Raw genomic sequence first — 23,400 nt, forward strand, 5'->3', positions numbered from 1 at the left:
CCTCTTCTCGTTTTCTCTGAGCCGAGGATCTATTCAAAACATCCTCTTTATTTTCACTAGGTAGAAATAAGGTCTAGGCACACATTATTCTTCCTAAATCTTACTTGTGAAAATATAATGATATTTTGTTGTTGTTGTTGTTGTGTTTGTTGTGGATATTAAATTGACTTTATACTTAAAATTTGAACTCCAGCCTATGATTAAGGGTAGAGGACCAAATGGCCTCTTTTTCTTTTTCTTTTTTTCCATAGTTAATCCAAATTAAGAAAGATCAAACAAGATGATTAGAAATGTGCTCTGATTCCTATTATTATTGGGCTATCTTTTTGGAAATCCACGTCCTTCTTTTTTATATTTATCATTTGTGTTTCATAGCATAATTTTAGTAACCTCTTGATCGTTGGGTTACTCCTTTATTAACTATCTTTCTGTTTTTTGTATTCGTATTTTCGTATAGTGTACTATTTTAGTTAGCAGTTAGCACCAACTTAGCAAAGTCTATTTTGATATAGATATTGAAATAAATCATTTAGCGATATTTGAATATTTTTAGAATTTTTGTTATATGAATAAAATGCTTATAGTATCAAAGAGTTCATATTCGAAAGTGTTGACATAAATAGCGACATAAGCACGGAGTGATTCGTAAATGCTTATCTTTATATAATTTGAATAAAACAAACTAACTGAGTTCAGTACGTAGGTATTACTAACCAATTAATCTTTTCCTTTTTCCGAGACTAACCATGGGTATTACTGTGTGAAACTTCATAGGGTCTTTCTATTCAGGTGTAGATAGTATGTATCTTTGCATACATGTCTATTTCATTGAACGTCTCTTCGAGACAGTGCTTTCACTATTTTAGGACCTTTATAGTTACGATCGCCGTTCACTAGGACTTTGGTTGTTGGCTCCCCTATCATCAGGTCACCAACTTCCTTGACCTGCCTCATGCTACTCGGATCAAAGCATAAGCTAGTGATGCTTTCGGCTACTGGACTTTTACCATCTGGGGTGCAACATTCGGGCTGCTTCGCCTAGCAGCACGACACTTGTATTGCTCTCCACAATTCCGTTTTAAGGTTTATTAAATTGCTCCCATTTCGCTCACCGCTACTACGGGAATCATTTTTTTTTTCCTTTGCACAACCTGGGAAGGAAATGATCTTCACATAGAAATGAAAGAATCTGGAGTGACTAATGAAAAAATTATTGCAGAATCAAAAAATGGTCCTAGTTTACGATCAAATAAATCAATCGCCGAGAGTTTGTATGAGAGTTGGTTTGACTGTCCGAACTATGGCGGATCTCAAATCAATGATTGGCTGACGCCTCCTAAATGTGCGTCCAAATTGGACCGAACTCTTTGTCGGGCTATAGTTCCCTCAAAGTTATGGAGATTAAAAATGGAAAAATTGAAGTTCCAAAATATGACGAATACTCGAAGGAGGCAAAGCCAGCCTTATCCTCTCTACTACTTAACAAAGTTTTAAGTCTCTATGCTTGGTGTGGCCTTCTCAACAAAGTCAAAGTCTACATTTGTAACAATCTCATTCAGTGATTTATCTCGTGTACCATCTCGACCCTTGATTGGTCCTTGTCCTATAAACAGAAAGAATTTCACGGATGATCGTCATTAAGAAACATTTTTCATTATCTGAAGTGAGCACAACTTGAATCGGTAAGCTGTATGAGTTATTGATACATATAGGAGTCTGATATCAGTATATAAAAACATTATATGTATGATGCAATAAAATATGCACAAGTAGTATTATCCTCGCACTTAAGCCTTAAAGACAACAAACAACTCATGAGAATACAAATACAGAGGAATAGAGTAGGAAATTTGAGACAAAAATTCCTTCATTAGAGTCAACGTAAGAGATCTGCCAGAGACACCGAAAATATCTAAGCTAATCCCTACATATCCTCACTTATTCATCACCTTTAACTGTTCAGTAGTAGCAGCCAACCTTTCAGAGTCCTTTGGACAAGAACTGCTATCAAACCAACTGGTGGATACAGCCAGCCCCATTGGATCTTCCACTTATCAGCAGCCGAGAAATCCCATTCTGCAAATCTCATTTTACCAATACGAAGTCATATTTGTTTTTATAAGTTCTATCATTCTGAAATATTCTGCATAGACATTAAAAACACTGTCGTATACTAACAATTTAATTGCAACAACAGCCGTGTATATATATAAAAGAATTTCATCCAAGAAGTGCTGAAATTCAAATGTCTGCAACATATTGTAGTATGTCAACTGCCAGCATCTTTTGATGTCTGTCCAGCCTTTTTCGTGCAGAACAAGGTACAAACTCTCTACATCATTCAAGTATACTGTTTTTGTATCTTATTCTCAAATATCACAAAATCCTCCAAATTCAAAAGTAGAAGCAACAATCAAAAAGGTCGCATCCACAGGTACGCTCCCAAGTCAAAAATCACTGTGTTTCACTGTGGCTTCACATAAAGCAAAAACTGTGAGCCAGTACGTCAGATAATGCATCATTTGAAAAGCACTTCCATCCCCCAATAAGAGCATATAAGAACTTGATCGCTTGCCATCATTTACATGCAAGAAATCAAGATAAGTTGCAACGCTGCTCTCCACATACATCTAGTTATTGGAATTTGTAGATGGTATTAAAGGTATAGATTGAGTGGGTTGAGACTCATCTGAGCTTTCTGGGGAAGCTGCCTTTTTTAGCTTGTGATTATTATATGCAGCTACACCTGCAATAGCTACAAAGCACCACAACTTTATATGTTAATATTTGCTCATGGAGTAGTACCATTAACTATTTCTCACCATACATGAAGACACAGAAGGCAGAAGCTTAGAGTCATTCCAACATAGGCAACTAGTACGAGGAATAAGTAAAAAACTTCTGAATCAACTTGAAGATCACAGCAGCCTTACACCTATCACTCTCCTAGTTACTTAGAAATGTTACTACTGACATCCATAACCAACAGTTTGCATCTGTCTCCAAAGAAGCACTACTAGAAGTTGCGATTATGTTAGTTCAATCTAATGAAAATTTGGAAAAACAAAACCATTTGTTCAAGGTCAAAGAACCCATAGGAATATACCATGGTACAGTCCATTCTCAAAAGCTTTATAGTATGAACAAACTGACAGAGACATATCAGAAGGATTAAGCAGCTACCAGGCACTAAGATGAAGCAAAGCACAAGGATATATAAATACTCTGCATAACAGCACATGTAGCAAGGATGAAGATTTAATGCATGCTTTTTCTTTCTTTATAGAGGAAAGATTCCTTGTCTGAGAGAAGCCCCATTTCACATACTGTTCCTCCTCACAAGAAAGAGCAACAGTAATCTCTGGAACCCAAACAAAAATGCATTTATGATCTCATCTTTTACGGAATCAATTTTTTTTTACTAGCAGAAGAATATGTAGAGCTCACGAAACATAGGAGATTACTAAACATGGCTATAGTGCACTTAAATAGTTAAAGTAATATGTTCTTGGCGAACCACTCAAGGGGATTAGGAAAGGAATTTTGACAAAAGTTTAGAAGATTTACCAATAGCATAACCAAAAAGATTAATCAATGTCAATTTTGTATCCGCAAAAAGTAGGGCAGATAGCAGCACAACGACCCAATCTTTGACAACTCCAGCAACACGAATGGTCAGGGCACTTGTATGTTGAATCACCAGAAAAACAGACAGATTCAGGGCAAAGGTACATAGAGAATTTAGGGTTAGAATAAGAGGATGGAAGCTCCATGTCCTCTGTTCGTCCATCTTTGGTTTCTCCAAAAAGATCCATGGAATTAACAAACAAAGAGCGCTGCATTTTTGTCAAGAAGGTTCAATCAAAATGAGTATTAATCGCGCCGAAACAGAAAAAGATAATGTCGATACATCAAGCTTTTACACATAAAACTGCATGCCTGCATGGGCTGACATAGTACATCACAGATATGGGGTTGAGCTTCAGGCCCTTCCGTTTCACCAGAATCTCCATAAATATAAGCCTCAAAGCTTCTCCAACGACACCTCCCATTTGATAGACAACACCTACCCAGTTAATATTTATTTCCCCATAAGAAGCTACAAGTACACCAAAACTGATTACTGACATTATGAGAAGCATTCTGCAGCTCATCACTTCGAGTCCAGCTGCAACCCCCAGAATGAAAACTGCTACAGGCACTGCAAAACAAACCAAAAGAGAGGATGATGCCCTTGGCACAAATGAACAAAGGAAAACAGAGTACGGGAACAGGTGGTCAACTAGCCCAGCCTCTAAAGCTATCCACCAAGCATGAAGAATCCCATGAGAGCTATTCCTATGAGCTTATTTCTATTGTAAAGCTGTATTTTGCCTATAACATCTATGGTGGACGGCACATAAAACACCTGGAAAGCAGTATACTTACTGATTGCTTTCAGCATCTGAGCAAATGAAACTGAAATATAGAGATAAGCAGTGTTCCCAAGCCAAAGTGTCATAGCGAACATTGCACCAATTGGTATGACTGAACTCATGTATCTGCAAATTAAAACCACAACAGCGTTATTGAATGATTTATAGTATAATTGAAAAACAAATCTGACAAAAGAGGACCACAGAAAAAGAATAAGAAAACAATATGATTGTTTAATATGGATGAATTAGAATGCCGGGTAAAAAGCTAAGCCCAGAACAAGAGATTCTTCAATTTTTAGGTTAATTTCACACAAATAGCAAGTAAGAAAGTTCAATGTTAAACTTTAGTTTCTCTTGTTAATTGGTAAAAACCATTGGTAACTACATCAGCATAACTCTGTTTGCTACTAATTTGGTTTAATTCATTTTTGTCACATTTATAATATCAGAATTTAGATACGCATCAACTATGTAATACGTAATCATCTAATGGAAAACATGTGGAGGCTACAAACTGCTTTTCATTTTTCTAAAGAATTGATGAAAAAGAATAGTTTCTTTTTGAGAAGAAAACAAGGTGGTTTATTGTGTGATTTTCTTATGTTATAAGTACATGGTCTAATCTTTCAAACAAAGTGAAAATCGGTGTCACATCCAAAAAGCATAGCTGGACCTGTAATATGGGAACAAAGGACTAAATGAGCTAAACTAGAAAAGTCGGCAAAAGAAAGAAAGGCCTTGGATAGAAGCCAACCATCCGTAAGACAAATATTTGACATGAAATTCTTTCACTGAATACTCACATATCTAGAGTCATCCCTTCCTCAACTTTCATTATCTGCATGAAATTATCTAAATTAGCACTATAGGTTGGCATACAAGAAATCATTACAACACTAAAGGTGAATACTCCGTACCTTCAGAACCTTGGTAAGCACAAAACACAAAATTGAGGAGAAGACCATGTGAAGTAGAGTCAATCCAAGAGGATAAGGAAAGTTTATATCTTTTGAAGACAAAACCCACTGCAACACACATCATTATATTGCAGGTCAGATAAAGGAGCTACAACAAGTCATACATGCGAACTAGTCTTCAATGCAGCAATTTAATTGACTTATAAGGGAGCTCGATAAGATGCATCTTTTATCTAGTGAAGACATAGCAATGAACAGAACCGCATAAAAATTATCCTAGAAGATGAGAATCTTTTCACTTCAGTAACTTCTTCAAACTGGTAAAAAGGACTTTTGACTGATTGAAACTAGTTCTCCTACTACTTGTTGTTCTTTTCACTTTGTTTTCCTACTATCTTGTTGTTGTTAATGTTTGGTGCTACTGCTTTTCTTTTCGTCTCTCTTGAGCCGAGGGTCCGATCAACAACCTCTCTACTTTCAAGGTAGGGTAAGGTTTGCGTACACATTACCTTCCCAGACACCACTTGTGGGATTACACTGGGTTTGTTGTTGTTGTTATTGTTGTTACTGATTGAAACTAGAATGCTGCCTTAAGTTGAGGGTTAAAGGAGAAAAATGTTTTAATACCATTGAACCAAATAAATCAATGAATTTTAAGATACTGGTATACTACTACTTCCGTCCAAGGAAAGGAAATAGAAGTTCAATATCATTGAACTCCAAATTTATTGTTATCAAATGTCTATAAATGACTTTATTCCCTTAATTATTTGATCTTTTAGCTTATCCTCTGTATCAACTCATGAACACAGAAATAAAGATAGAGTTAAGGATAGGCCTAAGCGTATTTGGATTTTGACGCTATGAACATTCACACTTCACTACCCTTAGGGCGTAATTTCACACCCTGCAGCAACGTCAAACTTCTATACATGTAATATCACTCATAGTGAGAACCATGTTTCTCTCACCATTAAAGGCGGATCCAAAATTTTAAGTCATGAAGTACCACTACACCAATACTCTCTTGGAACTATGGGTGCGAAATTAGTATAAATACATGTTTTTTTTTTTGAATATTTTGAACTATATATAGAGAGGTCCGAATTGAAGGCAGTGGTTAAAGTCGCCCGTAGATCCAAGGCACAAAGCATTACCCCAGTATCAAATAATAGCCACAAGACAAATGCAATACAAATAAGCACAAATTTATTTACGTGCTTAATTAACAACGTAGAGAGAAAGGGAAAAGAAGGAACCTTGTTGAAGAAGATCTGGCCACTAGAGAGTGCAATATAGAGGAGAAGATATGAATATGTTACCATATCTTCGCTCACCCGTTTTCTCTGCGGATCCGCCATTCCTGCACCCCTCACACTCGGCTTGAATTCACAGTGGGACTTTGATATTTGAAAAGAAGTTAAGTGTGAAATGGTGGAGTGGAATGGTTAAAAAGTGTGACGAGAATGAAAATACGGAAAGAGTGCTCAGTGTTCCGACTTTTAGCGCGCCTGACTTGGTGGATTGGTTGCTTCTTTTCCCAGTACTTGTGTGCCGACTGCCCCATTCTCGTTTACTTTCCTTCGATTGCATTTTTCCATTTCCCGATGGATTAAAAACATAATACTATAAGGATTCCCTTTCTTCTTTTTTTACTTTTTAAGGAGTCCTTTTGTTTGACGGAAAATGATTGGCGAAATACATAGTTACCCATCCAACTTACACTCAAATCCGTGTTACACACCTATTGACCACGGGTATAATTTTACACACCAAACCTTTCAAATGTGTGTCAATTACACACTACTTTTGACCTGGGACATGTGAAACACGACCAATGCGGTGCGTGAAAAGTTATTTTCTGCCTCACCTGACAAATTACAACGGCTAATTACTGGAATTGGGCCCATTTTCTTAACCCTAACGCCTAATTCTTCATCTCCTTCTTATTAAAAGCAACCATTTTCATCTTCTTCATATTAAAAGGAACCAATTTCAGAAAAATCCAACCCCCATCTTCACCTTCCACATCTAATATTTTGAAGCTGGTTATATTTGTTCAATTAAAGTGCAATACATTGTTATTCTTCTGTCAATTCTCGTATTAGGGTTCATATTGATGTCTTAAACCCTAAAAATACTCCTGACGAAATACCCAAATAAACCCTAACTATTTCGACCCACCCATCTAAATCAAAACGGTTGAACAACCTAAAATGAGAATGCTAACCTGAAAATGACGAAAGTAACAGCAATAAAGAGCAAATGTGTTCTCGTCGGATTCGCTTCAAAGGTTACGGCTGAAGAACAGGGATTTGAAAATGGAATTATGTTTGTTAATTTGGTCGCGGAGTTGTTTTTAATTAACAAGGTCGGATCTTTTCTGGGTCGGAATTAAGAAAAGGGTCGGGTTGTCCATTTTAATTAAAGAATCGTTTGTTTTTTAATTTAAATAAGCGTGTGTATACACAACATTGAATATTAACGGGGCTGGTCAAAAGTAGTGTGTAATTGACGCACATTTGAAAAGTTTGGTGTGTAAAGTTATACCCGTGGTCAACAGGTGTGTAACAAGGATTTGAGCGTAAGTTGGATGGGTAAACTATGTATTTCGCCTTCTTTTTTCTTTTTTGGTTGTTTCAATCGTTTATTTTGTAAAAATCTGGATTCATTCTTCACAAGAAAAAAAAAGAAAAAAAAGAGAGGAAGTTTTTCAAACACGTTGCAAATTGAAACTAACTAATTAATAAAGGATTATAATCAGATGCTTAATATAAAGAACTCCACAAGTTATACAAACTCGCATATATACAATTAATAAATAAAAAAAATTATAGGACATCGGATTTGTCATTATAACCTAATTCAACTTTTCGCACGAGGTGTGCTCATTTCTCGTTAAGACCATCTTATATTATTTTTTTTTAATAATATCTTTAGAGGCGGCTACAGCTAAGAAATTGGGTGAAGGAAATGATGAGAATTTAATGTTGCAACGTAAAGTAGCTATAATACCAATATAAGTTGCTCCATTCAATTTCTCAAATAATTATTGGTTCGTTTGTCTAATTATTGATATGTTATTATTAAATATCTTTGTTATTTGTTTATTATTACTACCCAATTTGAAAATACATATTCAATAATGCAAAAAGTTTGTGGTCGCAGAAAGAATGACCAAATTCTGTGTATGAGAATGAATGCATCTAATTTCCAGTTAATCAAAGTTCTCTTTTTCATTTTTATTTTTATTTTCAACCTTTAAAATTGGATTATTAATTTAATACAAATACTTAGTGCAGATAAATATATAATGTGCCAAAATCTTTTTTTCCTCTTTAAGAACAATCGAGATCATAATAGAAACGCGGAAAAAGAAAAAAGAGATCATAATAGAAAGCTAAAAGCTCAATGGACAAAAGAGAAAAGAAAGGAATTAGCTTCTCAATTCCCGCTCGCCTCATTTGACAGTTGACACTTTCTCCCTTTTCAAAATATCCATTTTCATACCTAACATAGTCACACTCACCGGAGATGACGATTCACGAACGCCGAGGCCCGGTGGCCGTCGTCGGCAGCGGCGGCAATGGAGGTGGAGAACTGTATTGGACAGCCGGAAATTGGCTCAATAGAACCGGCAGCGTCGGCGGAGGGGGTTACAGTCACGAGAGCGAACCTGACTTGGCTGCTATGGTTAGTGATTTTTTGGAAAGTAGTAGTGTCGGTGCGGAGTCTCGGTATAGCAGCGATAATGATTCCGGTTTCTCCGATCTCGCTCTTCTCGCTGATAGGATTTCAGTAAGTAATCTTCTGTTTTCGTGTATGCATATTATGCTTATCAGATTTTAATTTGCATTTTGTGTTGAATTATCAGATACATACTGCATACATAGCTAGCTTGAATAAGGATTTTCTCCAGAGCGAGTAAAATTTGAAATGGAGTAATTTTTGTCTCTGTGTATAGACATGTTTATAATTATGCTCATCAAATTCTGATTTTGCATGGTTTTTAGAGGTTTTAGCTATGAAATTGATTGAGTATTTTGGTCTAGGTGTATATAGGGAGAGCTTGAATAGCGCATATAACAATTTTATCCAGAGCAGTTAAAGTTTCAGCAGAGCAATCTTTTTCTCTGTTTATGCACATGTTTATGCTGATTGGCCATCCATGAGTTGAAGTTTATGAGTTACTAAAGCTACCTCAAGTTAATATACAATAATAATTGAGTTCATAGTCAAATATTTATAGATATTTTGTGGATTTCTTAAAACATAAACTATAGAGTATGGGCAAAAGCTATTGGGTTCATGTGAACATGTAGGTTACAAGCTAAATACGCCTCTGTGTATGTTGAGCTTTAGTGGTGAAATTATCCAAGTATTTCGGTCTAGGTGTATACATAGCAACCTTGGGTAGTACAAATAAGGATCTTATTCTGAGAAGTTAATGCTTGAAACGGAGTAATCTTTATATCTGTGTATAGATATGTTTATGCTCATCAGATCGGATTATATGTTGCCTGTCGATGAGAGATGCTAGAGTTGATATTGCTCAAGTAGTTTGATCTTGGTTTATGTAGCGAGTTTGGATATCGTTATAGCATATACGGGGATTTTTTCCAGAGGATTAATGTTTGAGATAGAATAGTCAGAGTTCCCCACATATGACGGTGATGGTTTTCCCCCATAGGAATAAAGTTTAAATTGGAATGTACAGATTTCTTTTATTCTTTTTATTAATTTTTTGATAAGGTAAAAAGTTGTCCATAACTGGAACCAATTTGATGAATTAGGGATTCCTTTAGTATGACAATAAAGATAGGAAAGGGGGGCCATAAGTGGTTTCTGCCTTTGCAGGTAATCTAGAAAAAATGATTTGTCTGAATATCTAGTATTTGATTGCTGATTAACAAGCTATGTATGGTTGAATGGAGGGATACTGCGATGGTCATATGATGGTGAAATTCTTTCTGTGTGGAACGCAATATTGGAAATTTTGAGTACAGAATTCAAAAGCTTTTGGTGAGTGTTAGGGAGTGAAAATTTGGGGATAATGAGGAGAAAGCTAATGGATTGGGAGAAGTATTGTTTGGAGAGTAGGAAGGAAAGCTAAGAGGTTGAGAGCTTGCATTTAGCAATAGGGTAATTAATTTTTATCATCAGGTGTGATACAAGGGTAGTCTATGTAGAAGCAAGATTGTGTGCACACTGCACTACATGGGCATATGCTTCATCTCAGTTTTGGTGGTTGTTTTAAGTAGAGAAGGCTTCTCGATAAGTAATACTCCCTCTGTTCCAGTTTATGTGAACCTATTTCCTTTTTGGTCCGTTCCAAAAAGAATGACCCCTTTCTAAATTTGGTAACAATTTAGCTTAAACTTACAATTCTACCCTTAATGAGAAGCTTTTATAGCCACACAAATACTCTGGGCCCCTTTTTGGCTTGTTTAGGACCACAAATTCCAAAAAGTCTTCATTTTTTCTTAAACTTCGTGCCCAGTCAAACAGGTTCACATAAATTGGAACGGAGGGAGTAGTAGTTTAAAATTGCATTTTTAGGTGTGTGAGCACAAGCTCCTGAAAATGCGAATTTGGATAACCCGCCAGCATTAGCAAACCTACTATCCTGCGCTAAATTCAGGGCGGGTAGTACTACTCCCTTTCTTCCTTGGACATATGGCATCACCCTGCCCTGACTTTTCCAAGTAAAAGCATCACTATCTATAGTAGGCTCCAATCTTTATTTCTCCTCTTTTTTCAATAACTATGAAGTAGGAGATGGAAATGACTAGGAATGTATAATTATAGCTGTTGGAATATGTTCGTATAGCAAATTTAGGAGTAAAACAAGAGCTCTTTCTCTGTCCCCTTTCTGCTTACCATGCCTGTTGCAGACATCTTCTGCTGAAAAGCCTTGTCAATGCAACGAACTTCCAAATGAAAGAGTCACTGAGAGCTCCTAGCATAAGAAAACTCAAGTACTAGCTCTCATATATTTGTCTATTGCTTCTTACTGAATCTTGTTACCTGCAAATTTGAACCGTTATGTAGTTACACAAGCACTCAGTGGACCAGTATGAAAGTGATCTAACAATGGTGGTTCATTCGCTGATTCTTTCGTTGGGCGAGTCTTGCCATCTTAGCAAGCCTGAGACTTGCAATGCGAGCTGCATCAGATCTAATCTAGTGAAGCTCCTACAGTCTTGCGGTTATGCTGCAGCTTTGTGTTCAACCAAGTGGCAGGGTTGTGGAAAGATTCCTGGAGGTACGCTTTCAAAGATTATTACTTCACTGAATTCGTTTCCTGCATGTTTGCTACCTTAAGATGTCTAACTTTGAATATTTCTTTGGCTTATATAGAAAGTCTTTCACGGTGCTATGGTGCTTCGTAAACTTCCAATATATCTATATGCTGGGTTTCAACTTAGTTCTAGTGTCAATATGTGCAAAATATTTGGCATTGTTTACCATATATATTACTATATTAGTAGATTTAACAAGATAATGTTCCCATTGAACTTTATCTTTTGATTAAAACAATTAACTTTTCAGTTTTAAGCAAAAAACTTACCTTGGTAGTAACGTCTGCTGAAATAAATATGAGAACTAGAGTTCTGGCTGACATTGTGCTACTTTTCCTATGTTATGAAGGTGAACATGAGTACATTGAGGTGATCTCCCATGAAAATGATGGATGCTCTGAAAGGTATATCATTGACATCGACTTCAGGAGCCACTTTGAAATTGCAAGAGCTGTCAAATCCTACAATGTGGTTTTGAATTGTCTTCCACCAGTTTATGTTGGCACAGTAAGAAAGCTTAAGCTGTATCTTCAGGCCATGGTGGAAGCCGCAAAATGTTCACTCAAACAGAACTCAATGCCTCTTCCTCCGTGGCGATCCCTTGCTTATCTGGAAGCCAAGTGGGAATCATCCAGTCAAAGAGTAGCCAATTTTCAGGTCCAGAGTAACATCGGCCCCTCTAATTCCTCTCATCAGCATTGTACTGAGCTGTTGTGGAGGATAAAATCCAGTATTGAATCTGAAATCAAAGCCAAAGGATTCTTGGTACCTAAAAACTGTAGAAAGATGCAGGGGCTAAAGATTGATAAATTGAGGCATTCTTCACCAGTGACGCCATGATCTGGCGTGGATCTTGCGGTGAACGGAGAACACAATTTTGTCGAACATCAACTTTCTGAAGGTTTTTGTTATGTTTTCATTTCCACTTCCATTTAGGCGTTCAACAAATTACAAAGTTTGAAGATGAGGTAAAATTACTGCGGATTTAGGTTTTGTATCATAAAAATGACACGACGTGGAGTATCCTTTTCACGTGCTACTGCGATCAAGGTTTTGCAGTTTTGGTTGTCTCCGATTGGAGTTGCATCTGGTTTTATTTTAGCTTCTCGCTACCATAACATAGAATTTTAGCATTTATTGTTCAAATTATTGTCGCTGAACAGGGTATTCCAATTTTGTAGCTTCTCGGTTTAAAGATCAGATTCAATTTAATTTTTTCATTGATTCTTTCCTTTGACACTTGATTAATCACACATATTTTGTTTTATGAAGGGTTGTAAGTTTCATTCTTTTTCCTTAATAATAAATTTCATCTTCGCGTTGTCAATGTGCACCTACTTTTGGGAAGTTGATCTTATTTTATTGGTAATTCCTGTCGGGCAGGGTAGCCCAGGCTTTGCGTGGGCCCAACATGGACAAATATATGTAAAAATAGCATGGGCGCAAGTTTTCCGACTGTTAATTGAAAAATTGTAACGACCCGACCGGTCATTTTGAGCACTTGTACTTCGCTCGCCAGTTCTCAAGTATTACTAGTCCCGTATGATGATTATGACTTATCTAAATCGTCAGTTTTGGTTTTTAGGTTAATCGGAATAGATATGGAAAAATGATTCTCAGCCTGAAGCTTTAAATTTGAAAGTTTTGACCAAGTTTTGACTTTGTAATATTTGACCTCGAATTTGAATTTTTGACAACTCTGTTAGCTCCGTTAGGTGATTTTGGACTTAGGAGCGCGTCCGGATTGTGTTTTGAAGGTCCGTGGTAGAATTAGGTTTGAATTGGCGAAATTGAAAATTTGGCGATTTCTGGTTGGCAGTGGAGAATTTGATATCGGAGTCGGAATAGAATTTTCGGCAGTTGGAGTAGGTTCGTAGTGTCATTTGTGACATGTGTGCAAAATTTTAGGTCATTCGGAAGTGATTTGATGGGTTTCAGCGTTGTTTGTGAAATTTGAAAGTTCCTAAGTTCTTAAACTTGAATCCGAAGTTGAGTTGGTGTTTTGGTGTTGTTTTGAGTAATTCGAAGGCTCGACTAAATTTTAATGATGTTATGGGATGTGTTGGTACATTTGATTGAGGTCCCGGGGGCCTCGGGTGAGTTTCAGGGTGAGTTTTGAGCGAGTTCGGACATTTCGACACTCGAAAGTTGTTCCGGATCGTGGGGGGCCGCGGACAGCGGAAAAATCATCGGCCCCAGCAGCCAAAAGGACCCGCTGTCGGCGGTGATATTTCGCTGCAGCGGTGGAACTTCCGCTGCGGCGGAAAATGGTCCGCAGCTGCGGTCATGAAGAATCCGCAAGGCCGCTGGTCCAACTTCGGATGCCTATATCTTTTGATCTACAAGGAATTTTGAGATGATTCAAAAACGAAAGTTGTAGCCCTTCGTGTCTAGTTTCCAGAAAGGTAAGGAAATCATAATTTGGACATCTGTAGAGAAAGTTATGGCCAAACTACTAAGGCCTGTCTGTGCAGCCACCTGAAGTGCGGCCAGAGGTGCTTTACCGCGGTCAGCGGTGAGGGAATCCGGAAGGTGCATTATAAATATGAGATTTGGGGTTTTATTTCATATTTTGACCTAGAGAGCTCAGGCTTTGGCAATTTTTCGAGGGATTTTCAAAAAAACCATTGGGGTAAGTGATTCTAACTCAATTTTGGCTAAAATACATGATTATAACGTTGGATTCATCATTTGAGTAGAGATTTGGGATGAAAATTTGGGAAAAATTGTGGAACTTCATAAAATGAATTTTTGGGATTTGAAAGCTGATTCGAAGTCGGAATTGAGTGACACTAGTATGGATAGTCTCGTAATTGAATGGGTTGTCGGATTTTGAGACTTTGGTCGGATTTCGAGACGTGGGCCCGGGGGGCGGGTTTGAGCAATTTCGGGATTCTTGAGTTAATTTGATAATTTTCGCGTGGGCTTTGTCCCAATGGCTTGTATTGATGTTATAATATTGATTTTGGATAGATTCGGGGTGATTTGTGGCCGAGTCGAGCGGCAAAGGCATTGCGGAGTCGATTTTCTTCTGGTTCGAGGTAAGTAATGATTATAAATGTTGTCCTCAGGGTATGAAACCCCGGGTTTCATATCGTTATGCTACTTTGAGGTGAGGCACACGTTAGATGACGAGCGTGGGGTCGTGCACCGTTGGGGATTGTGACTTGGTCCGTCCCGTACGACTATTAAGTCGCGTATTTGATTGAAAACTGTTTGATATCATTGTGTTTTGTAAAGTATTACTATGTTTTGGGCTGAATGCCATATTTGGGCCTAGTGCCAACTGTTTGGACCCTTAGGGGCTTTTTACTACTATTCCTCACTGTTTTGACTTAATATATGTACTCAGTCATGTTGTATTTTAATGATTTCATAACTCAGCCGTATTTACTTCGTTTGATACTTTAAATGATATTTTGGGCTAGCACCCTATTTTTTTTTACTGTTAGCTCGGGTGGCTTGAGAGGTTTTCTGACTGAGTGAGGCTGAGGGCTTGTGTTGTGAGGATATTATGGGATCGGGCTGCACGCCGCAGCAGGTTGATATTGATTCATGATATTGTGAGGCCGAGGGCCTGATTGATTTATGCCACGAGGTGGCTTGTTGTTATGTGAGGCCAAGGGCCTGATTGATTATGCCACGAGATGGCTTGTTATAGCGCTTGGGCTGTAGGAGTCCCTCCGGAGTCTGTACACCCCCAGTGAGCGCGGGTACCCAGTGTGAGTGATGTGATGTAGCCCGAGGGGCTGTTGTTGATTCATATTGTTGCCCGAGGGGCTGTTGTTGATCCATGTTTTGCCCGAGGGGCGGTTCTTGATTCATGTTATGCCCGAGGGGCTGATTACGAGTGATTGTAAGGTAGCCCGAGGGGCTGGTTCTGTTGATATTATGCCCGAGGGGCGGTTTATGGTACATGCTTTTGCCCAAGGGGTTGTTTGCATTTCTATCATTTTCACTGTTTTATCACTCGTTTGAAACTATTGGAAAATGTTTTAAAAAGGAATGGTTTTTACTGAAACTGAGCTTGATTTACAAAATAAATGATTTCTGTACTGTTTTGGAAATGTACTGTATTTGTTGTAGTGTTATGATGTGGTTTACGTGTTTTCTTACTGCTCAGCTTGCATTTGCTTTTATTACTTACTAAGTTGGCGTACTCACATTACTCTCTGCACCTTGTGTGCAGATTCGGGTATTTCTGAATCCGATGGCGGGTGTTGATTACTCAGTGGTAGGTTCATCGGAGTTAGCGAGGTAGCTGCCTAGCGATCGCAACCCTGCTTTCTCCCTCCTTTATTCTTCCTTAGTGTATTTTTGTGATTTTCCCGGCCATGTTGGCCTTGATGTCGTCAGAACAGTTGTAGTAGATGCTCATGACTTGTGACACCCCGATGTCGGGCTTGTGTATTTATTCCGCACTGGTTATTCAGACTTATAATATGAGTCTTCTTGTTAATTAATGGCTTAAAAAATGACTTTTATAGAATAATGGTTTGATTTGGGAATTGTGTCGGCTGGCCTAGTTTCACGATACGCGCCATCACGATCGGGTCGGTTTTAGGGTCATGACAAGTTGGTATCAGAGCCTAGGTTACATAGGTCTCACGAGTCATGAGCGGGTTTAGTAGAGTCTTGCGGATCGGTACGGAGACGTCTGTACTTATCTTCGAGAGGCTGCAAAACTTTTAGGAAATTCTACATTCTTGAATTCTTATCGTGCTTCATTGATTCAGCTTGAAGTGTAACTCTTTGAATTCCTTCCACGCATTCGTATGCACACATGAGCGCTCGGTATCAGCTGTGCATCGACCGCTTGTGATTCTCTAGATGTGGTGCGAGATGTGATCTTGGCATGTTGATGATGGGCCGGTCTGGAGGACTTGAGGCCGAGTTTTGGTTGTAGCTTGAGCACTGAGGTGTTGATTGTGTGAGCACGTGCTTTTAGATGTATAAGTCTGGTCGTGTCCCTATTAGTGGAGTTTGTGGCTAGATGGCTATGTGATGAGTATGATTTGATTGCGAGATGTGTTCAGATTGTTCGAATGTGACAAGAAGAGTTTGCTGGAGATGTAGCAAGGACTATTGAGTGCTTGACTTCTGTCTTAAGTTGGCGTATGGCATCGGGCTATGGGTGTGTTGAAGGACCTCTCATGTAGTTTAGTTGTGGAGTGAGGTAGATCTTCATGTTGTGCTATGAGTTCAGACTCAGGAATATTAGGTGATTGTGTAATAGTTATGATTATGGAAGAGTATAGAGAGATGCCAGTTTGAGGCTAAGCAAGTGGATTATCTCCTGCGGAGTATTCTGAGGTTTGTGTGATCCTTATGTTGTTGGTTGGGAGTCCTCTTTTATCAGTGAACTATACGTGCTGCAGTTTGGGTTTGGATCGCTTAGGAGAGTTGTCTTGACTGTTACGAGGGTGAATGCGAGATTCGCAAATGATTTGAAATACGAGATGGTATGTGTTGCATAAGCTTATGAGGGATTTAGTTGAATCTCGCTATGGTATTATAGCAGTGATAGAGCATGGGCATTATGAGTTATCGTGAGTTTTGATCTATGTCTTTCATCCAAGTGGGGGAGTCTGCTATTGATTAGTTAGTTGCACGGTTACGTGTTGTGTTGGTTCCAATTTGAGGTATACTAGTGAATCAGTTATGACTTACAGAGGTTGAGATCGAGGATGACTTGAGTAAAGGAAATTTCGGATAAGGGTTGTGTTATGCTTTATGGGTATGTGAGAAACATTGGATGATTTAGTTGTTGTTTGTAAGGAATGTAACGTGTATGGAGTAGGAAAAATCGCTCGGCGGCTTAGAAGAATGGGTTACTTCCTTGGGTGTTGGAGCGCTAATGGGGCATAGGTCGTTCGGTCTGTTTGGTCAGTCTAATTGAGATTTGAGCAGAGTGGATGACTCTCGAGAATGGTTCCAATGAATTCAAGATTTATACGTGGAAATTGGGAATCCTCAGGATATGTGTGGGCTAGAAACTGAGATTTATATGGGAGGATGTTAGGACTTGTGGCCTTTCTGTATCATCATTATAGATTCTACATACCAGTATCAGGAAAGCGAAGGTAATGGCTTTAGATTCGCAGAAGGTATCTTCAGAGCGGGTATCTCGGTTGTGGTACTTTTGGGGGTGCTTCAGAAGATTACAACGGTTTATGAGCCTTAGGGCGGTGTAGTCTTATGCTTGGGTCTCGTGTGATGAGTCTAAGTTGAGGATTTGCGGTATTATGGCAAGGAGAAGTATCAAATTGAAAGCAATTTGGAAGGAACTTGGATAAATAGGACAGCTTGGTAGTAGGTTGGATCGGCATGGTAACGGTTAGGATGGGTTCTTGGGTGCTTATGATGCGGTGGTTTCTACAGGTGTTTTGTGGCAATGCTCTTAGGTTTTGATGGTTGTGTAGCTTGGTTGAGTTAGAAGGAGTCAGTCCTGACGGTTTGGTTTTTGTGCAAATGGGATTCGGAGAATTCTTGATGGTGTCTACCACGGTTAGGGAGGTATATTTTCTAATGGCACGAGGAGCATGGGATGAATAGCAATTTTCTTCTAGATGGGATCAACGGAAAGTTCTTGGCTAGTTGAGTATGTAGTTGCTTGTAGCTCGGAGTGGATTATGAAGTTCTCACATTTATCATAGGATGGTGTGGTAGATATGGTATGTTGTGTGAGGTTGAGATTGGCAGATGTAAGGTCACGGTTCAGTTTTGAAAGGAAGGTTATAATTCTTAGGTAGCATGGACAGTTTCAGATGACTATTTAAATGATATCACTGATTGGTGTGGCTTGATGAGGGTATACATTTCAGAAAGGGTGATGTGTTTGAGTTATGGTTACTTCATTGGTATTGCGACACTATCTTGTCTGATCAACTGCTGATATTCAAAGTTTGCTCGGTGTCACAGAAGAATTTTTAGAATTTCCCCCCGTGGGATGATCGAGTATTAGGGATGTGTTAGATATTTGGAGGGTAGAGTTGGGATCAGATATGGTGATTCGTGTGCCTTATGGATTTGGAGACTGGGAGTTCTCATAAACAGGTTATTTCGTGGTTATGGACTGTGAGGATGTGGGCAAGCCAGTCAAATGATAATATGTGCTATGATTCAGCCATTATGAACTTTCGGAGAGTTATTCACCTATTGTGGGTGACTAGAGTTAATTTGGGGTTCATTGGTAGGCCCAATATGGATGTGTGTTCTGCATCGAGTCGGATATGTTGACTTCGAATTGCTATTGTTGAGAGAGGTGCCATTCGGTTGTTGATAAGCTTATTCGTCTCCCGAGATTTATTTGTGAGTTACTCTTATATGCTATGCGAGATTCTGATTCGTCGATTATAGGCACAAAGGAAATGGTTCTATTTGGGCTTTATAGCGGAATTTGAGTGAGATGAGGTATCTGGGTATTGCACGATTGATTGTGCATTGGATATGTTCTTTCGGGCTGGTATGGCATTGCATCATTTGCTTCTCCGTGGTTATGGTGATTCACTCTTGGTTCTAGACATCAAATTGCGCGTGGTTGTTGATTTTGAGCATGGTGACTTGAGGTGTTTCGTGTGGACCAGTGTTCGCGCATTGCAGCGAAGTTATGTGGAGGTATGATCCTTAGGGTTAGATTCGTGTGTTCTAGTTCTATGGTGTGTGATGGGTTCTTAGCATCGTGTTGTGGTGGTACTGTTGAGCTTGCGGTACAGCTCTCTCATTTGAGTCATTTTCCATGATTTGAGTACATTTGGATTGTTGCTTATTGGTGCGCGGATTGCACGGGTTGTGTCTTTAGATTGTACTGATGTGTCATGTCACCAGAGTAGTCGGGTTAGATGAGAGGAGGTCATTGGACCTAGAATGGATACCATCGGATTCGATCTCAACATGTTGGAAGGATAATATTGAAGTTCGGCTTAGCAATTTACTATGGTCCTTGCCGAAGGAGAGGGAGCTCCAAGACTGGTTGAACTGAGGAATGGTTATAATTTCTGCGTGTTTCTTTCATCATTGGCAGTATGCGGAAGTGTTGAAGTGAGGCTTTATTGGATAGGGGTTATTACCGGTATTGGGTTGTATCAGCAGCCGTTGTAATTAGAAGTTATCGCTACGAGCGTTTGAGTTATATGGTATATCATGTGATTACGTCTTGGGTTACGGAATATGGTTTGATACAGCTTGTTCGGACTCATACAGTCTATAGATGTGAAATTATGATCTTATAGATGATTTCGGAAGTGGAAGTGTGGTTCTAAGGTTTATGGGCTAGAATGGATTGCGAAATTTCAGTTATGTTGTGCTATCGGACCGATATGGGATAGGGTGACGTGGGATCACCCCCCGGGTATGTGCATAGTGAGGATACATGGCGATTCATTGGCTTTTGGAACAACTCTGAGCACGTTCGAGGACGAACACATGTTTAAGTGGGGGAGGATGTAACGACCCGACCGGTCATATTGAGCACTTGCACTTCGCTCGCAAGTTCTCAGGCATGACTAGCCTCGTATGATGTATTATGACTTATGTAAATCGTCGGTTTTGGTTTTCAGGTTAACCGGAATAGATATGGAAGAATGATTCTCAACTTGAAGCTTTAAATTTGAAAGTTTTGACTTTGTAGTATTTGACCTCGGATTTGAATTTTGACGACTATGTTAGCTCTGTTAGGTGATTTTGGGCTTAGGAGCGCGTCCGGATTGTGTTTTGAAGGTCCGTGGTAGAATTAGGCTTGAATTGGCGAAATTGAAAATTTGGCGATTTCCGGTTGGCAGTGGAGAATTTGATATCGGAGTCGGAATAGAATTTCCGGGAGTTGGAGTAAGTTCGTAGTGTCATTGGTGACATGTGTGCAAAATTTCAGGTCATTCGGAGGTGATTTGATGGATTTCGGCGTTGTTTGTGGAATTTGAAAGTTCCTAAGTTCTTAAGCTTGAATCCAAAGTTGAGTTGGTGGTTTGGTGTTGTTTTGAGTAATTCGAAGGCTCGACTAAATTTTAATGACGTTATGGAATGTGTTGGTACATTTGATTGAGGTCCCGGGGGCCTCGGGTGAGTTTCGCGGTGAGTTTTGAGCGAGTTCGGACATTTCGGCACTCGGAAGTTGTTCCGGATCGTGGGGGGCGTGGACAGCGGAAAAATCATCGCCCCAGCAGCCAAAAGGACCGCTGTCAGCGGTGATATTTCGCTGCAGCGGTGGAACTTCCGCTGCGGCGGAAAATGGTCTGCGGCCGCGGTCATGAAGAATCCGCAGGGCCGCTGGTCCAACTTCGGATGCCTATATCTTTTGATATACAAGGAATTTTGAGATGATTCAAAAATGAAAGTTGTACTCCTTCGTGTCTAGTTTCCAGAAAAGTAAAGAAATCATAATTTGGACATCTGTAGAGAAAGTTATGGCCAAAATACTAAGGTTTGTCTGTGCAGCTACCTGAAGTGCGGTCAGAGGTGCTTTACCGCGGTCAGCGGTGATTTTTCGCGATCAGCGGTGAGGGAATCCGGAAGGTGAATTATAAATACGAGATTTGGGATTTTATTTCATATTTTGACCTAGAGAGATCGGGCTTTGGCGATTTTTCGAGGGATTTTCAAGAAAACCATCGGGGTAAGTGATTCTAACTCAATTTTGGCTAAAATACATGATTATAACGTTGGATTCATCATTTGAGTTGAGATTTGGGATGAAAATTTAGGAAAAATTGTGGAACTTCATAAAATGAATTTTTGGTATTTGAAAGTCGATTCGAAGTCGGAATTGAGTGAAACTAGTATGGATAGTCTTGTAATTGAATGGGTTGTCGGATTTTGAGACTTTGGTCGAATTTCGAGACGTGGGCCCGGGGGCCGGGTTTGAGTAATTTCGGGATTCTTGAGTTAATTTGATAATTTTCGCGTGGGTTTTGTCCCTATGGCTTGTATTGATGTTATAATATGGATTTTGGATAGATTCGGGGCAATTTGTGGCCGAGCTGAGCGGCAAGGGCATTGCGGAGTCGATTTTCTTCTGGTTCAAGGTAAGTAATGATTGTAAATGTTGTCCTGAGGGTATGAAACCCCGGATTTCACATCGTTATGCTACTTTGAGGTGACGCACACGTTAGATGATGAGCGTGGGATCGTGCACCGTTGGGGATTGAGACTTGGTCCGTCCCGTACGACTATTAATTCGCGTATTTGATTGAAAATTATTTGATATCATTGTATTTTGGAAAGTATTACTATGCTTTGGGCTGAATGCCATATTTGGGCCTAGTGCCAACTGTTTGGACCCTTAGGGGATTTTTACTACTATTCTTCACTCTTTTGACTTAATATTTGTACTCAGTCATGCTGTATTTTACTGATTTCATATCTCAGCTGTATTTACTCCGTTTGATACTTTAAATGATATTTTGGGCTAGCACCCTATTTTTTTTTACTGTTAGCCCGGGTGGCTTGAGAGGTTTTCTGACTGAGTGAGGCCGAGGGCCTGTGTTGTGAGGATATTATGGGATCGGGCTGCACGCCGCAGCAGGTCGTTACTGATTCATGATATTGTGAGGCCGAGGGCCTGATTGATTTATGCCACGAGGTGGCTTGTTGTTATGTGAGGCCGAAGGCCTGATTGATTATGCCACGAGATGTCTTGTTATAGCGCTTAGGCTGTAGGAGTCCCTCAGGAGTCTGTACACCCCCAGTGAGCGGGGGTACCCAGTGTGAGTGATGTGATGTAGCCCGAGGAGCTGTTGTTGATTCATATTGTTGCCCGAGGGGCTGTTGTTGATCCATGTTTTGCCCGAGGGGTGGTTCTTGATTCATGTTATGCCCGAGGGGCTGATTACGAGTGATTGTGAGGTAGCCCGAGGGGGCTGATGCTGTTGATATTATGTCAGAGGGGCGGTTTATGGTACATGTTTTTGCCCGAGGGGCTGTTTACATTTCTATCATTTTTACTCATTGTTTTATCACTCGTTTGAAACTATTGGAAGATGTTTTAAAAAGGAAGGGTTTTTACTGAAACTGAGCTTGATTTACGAAATAAATGATTTTTGTACTGTTTTGGTAATGTACTGTATTTGCTGTAGCGCTATGACGTGGTTTACGTGTTTTCTTACTACTCAGCTTTCATTTACTTTTTTTACTTACTGAGTTGGCGTACTCACATTACTCCCTGCACCTTGTGTGCAGATTCAGGTATTTCTGAACCCGATGGGGGGTGTTGATTACTCAGTGGCAGGTTCATCGGAGTTAGCGAGGTAGTTGTCTGGCGATCGCGCCCTGCTTTTCTCCCTCCTTTATTCTTCCTTAGTATATTTTTGTGATTTTCCCGGCCATGTTGGCCTTGATGTCGTCAGAACAGTTGTAGTAGATGGTCATGACTTGTGATACCCCTACGTCGGGCTTGTGTATTTATTCCGCACTGGTTATTCAGACTTATAATATGAGTCTTCTTGTTAATTAATGGCTTAAAAAATGACTTTTATAGAATAATGGTTTGATTTGGGAATTGTGTCGGCTGGCCTAGTTTCACGATAGGCGCCATCACGACCGGGTCAGTTTTAGGATCGTGACAAAAATATTAACGTTTGCGAAGTCATTGAAAAATAACCATTGTTTTGTTGAAACACAAAAAGTTTCAGCATAATATACTGGTTTATGGAGCTCCTGCGTATAAACTTCTTGCATATTATGTTGGAACTTCAGCACACGGAAAGTTTTAGCATAATTTACCGGATTGTGGAGCTCTTGCATATAAAGTTCCAGCATATTTTGATGGAA

General features: G+C 39.3%; 2 protein-coding genes across 3 annotated transcripts; one reads left to right on the forward strand and one right to left on the reverse strand.

Annotated features, from left to right (window-relative positions):
* Positions 1,723 to 6,949, reverse strand: LOC109227461 (probable sugar phosphate/phosphate translocator At3g14410). Of its 2 annotated transcripts, none has more exons than XM_019392637.1 (7): positions 6,595 to 6,949; positions 5,336 to 5,443; positions 5,222 to 5,256; positions 4,429 to 4,541; positions 3,940 to 4,201; positions 3,568 to 3,836; positions 1,723 to 2,746 (listed from the first exon to the last, which is right to left on the reverse strand). In XM_019392637.1, exons 1-7 carry the CDS (start codon positions 6,694 to 6,696, stop codon positions 2,631 to 2,633), a joined length of 1,005 nt encoding a protein of 334 aa, XP_019248182.1. In that variant the 5' UTR covers positions 6,697 to 6,949; the 3' UTR covers positions 1,723 to 2,630. The 2 variants fall into 2 exon arrangements, with proteins under 2 accessions (XP_019248182.1, XP_019248180.1); XM_019392635.1 differs by having other exon boundaries at positions 1,723 to 2,755; positions 6,595 to 6,948.
* Positions 8,630 to 12,908, forward strand: LOC109227462. Its single transcript, XM_019392638.1, has 3 exons — positions 8,630 to 9,133; positions 11,387 to 11,600; positions 11,987 to 12,908. The coding sequence occupies exons 1-3, from the start codon at positions 8,870 to 8,872 to the stop codon at positions 12,475 to 12,477; spliced, it is 969 nt and encodes a 322-aa protein (XP_019248183.1). The 5' UTR covers positions 8,630 to 8,869; the 3' UTR covers positions 12,478 to 12,908.

The sequence above is a fragment of the Nicotiana attenuata genome, chromosome 6 (genome assembly GCF_001879085.1).
Source record: "Nicotiana attenuata strain UT chromosome 6, NIATTr2, whole genome shotgun sequence".
Classification (NCBI taxonomy): domain Eukaryota; kingdom Viridiplantae; phylum Streptophyta; class Magnoliopsida; order Solanales; family Solanaceae; genus Nicotiana; species Nicotiana attenuata.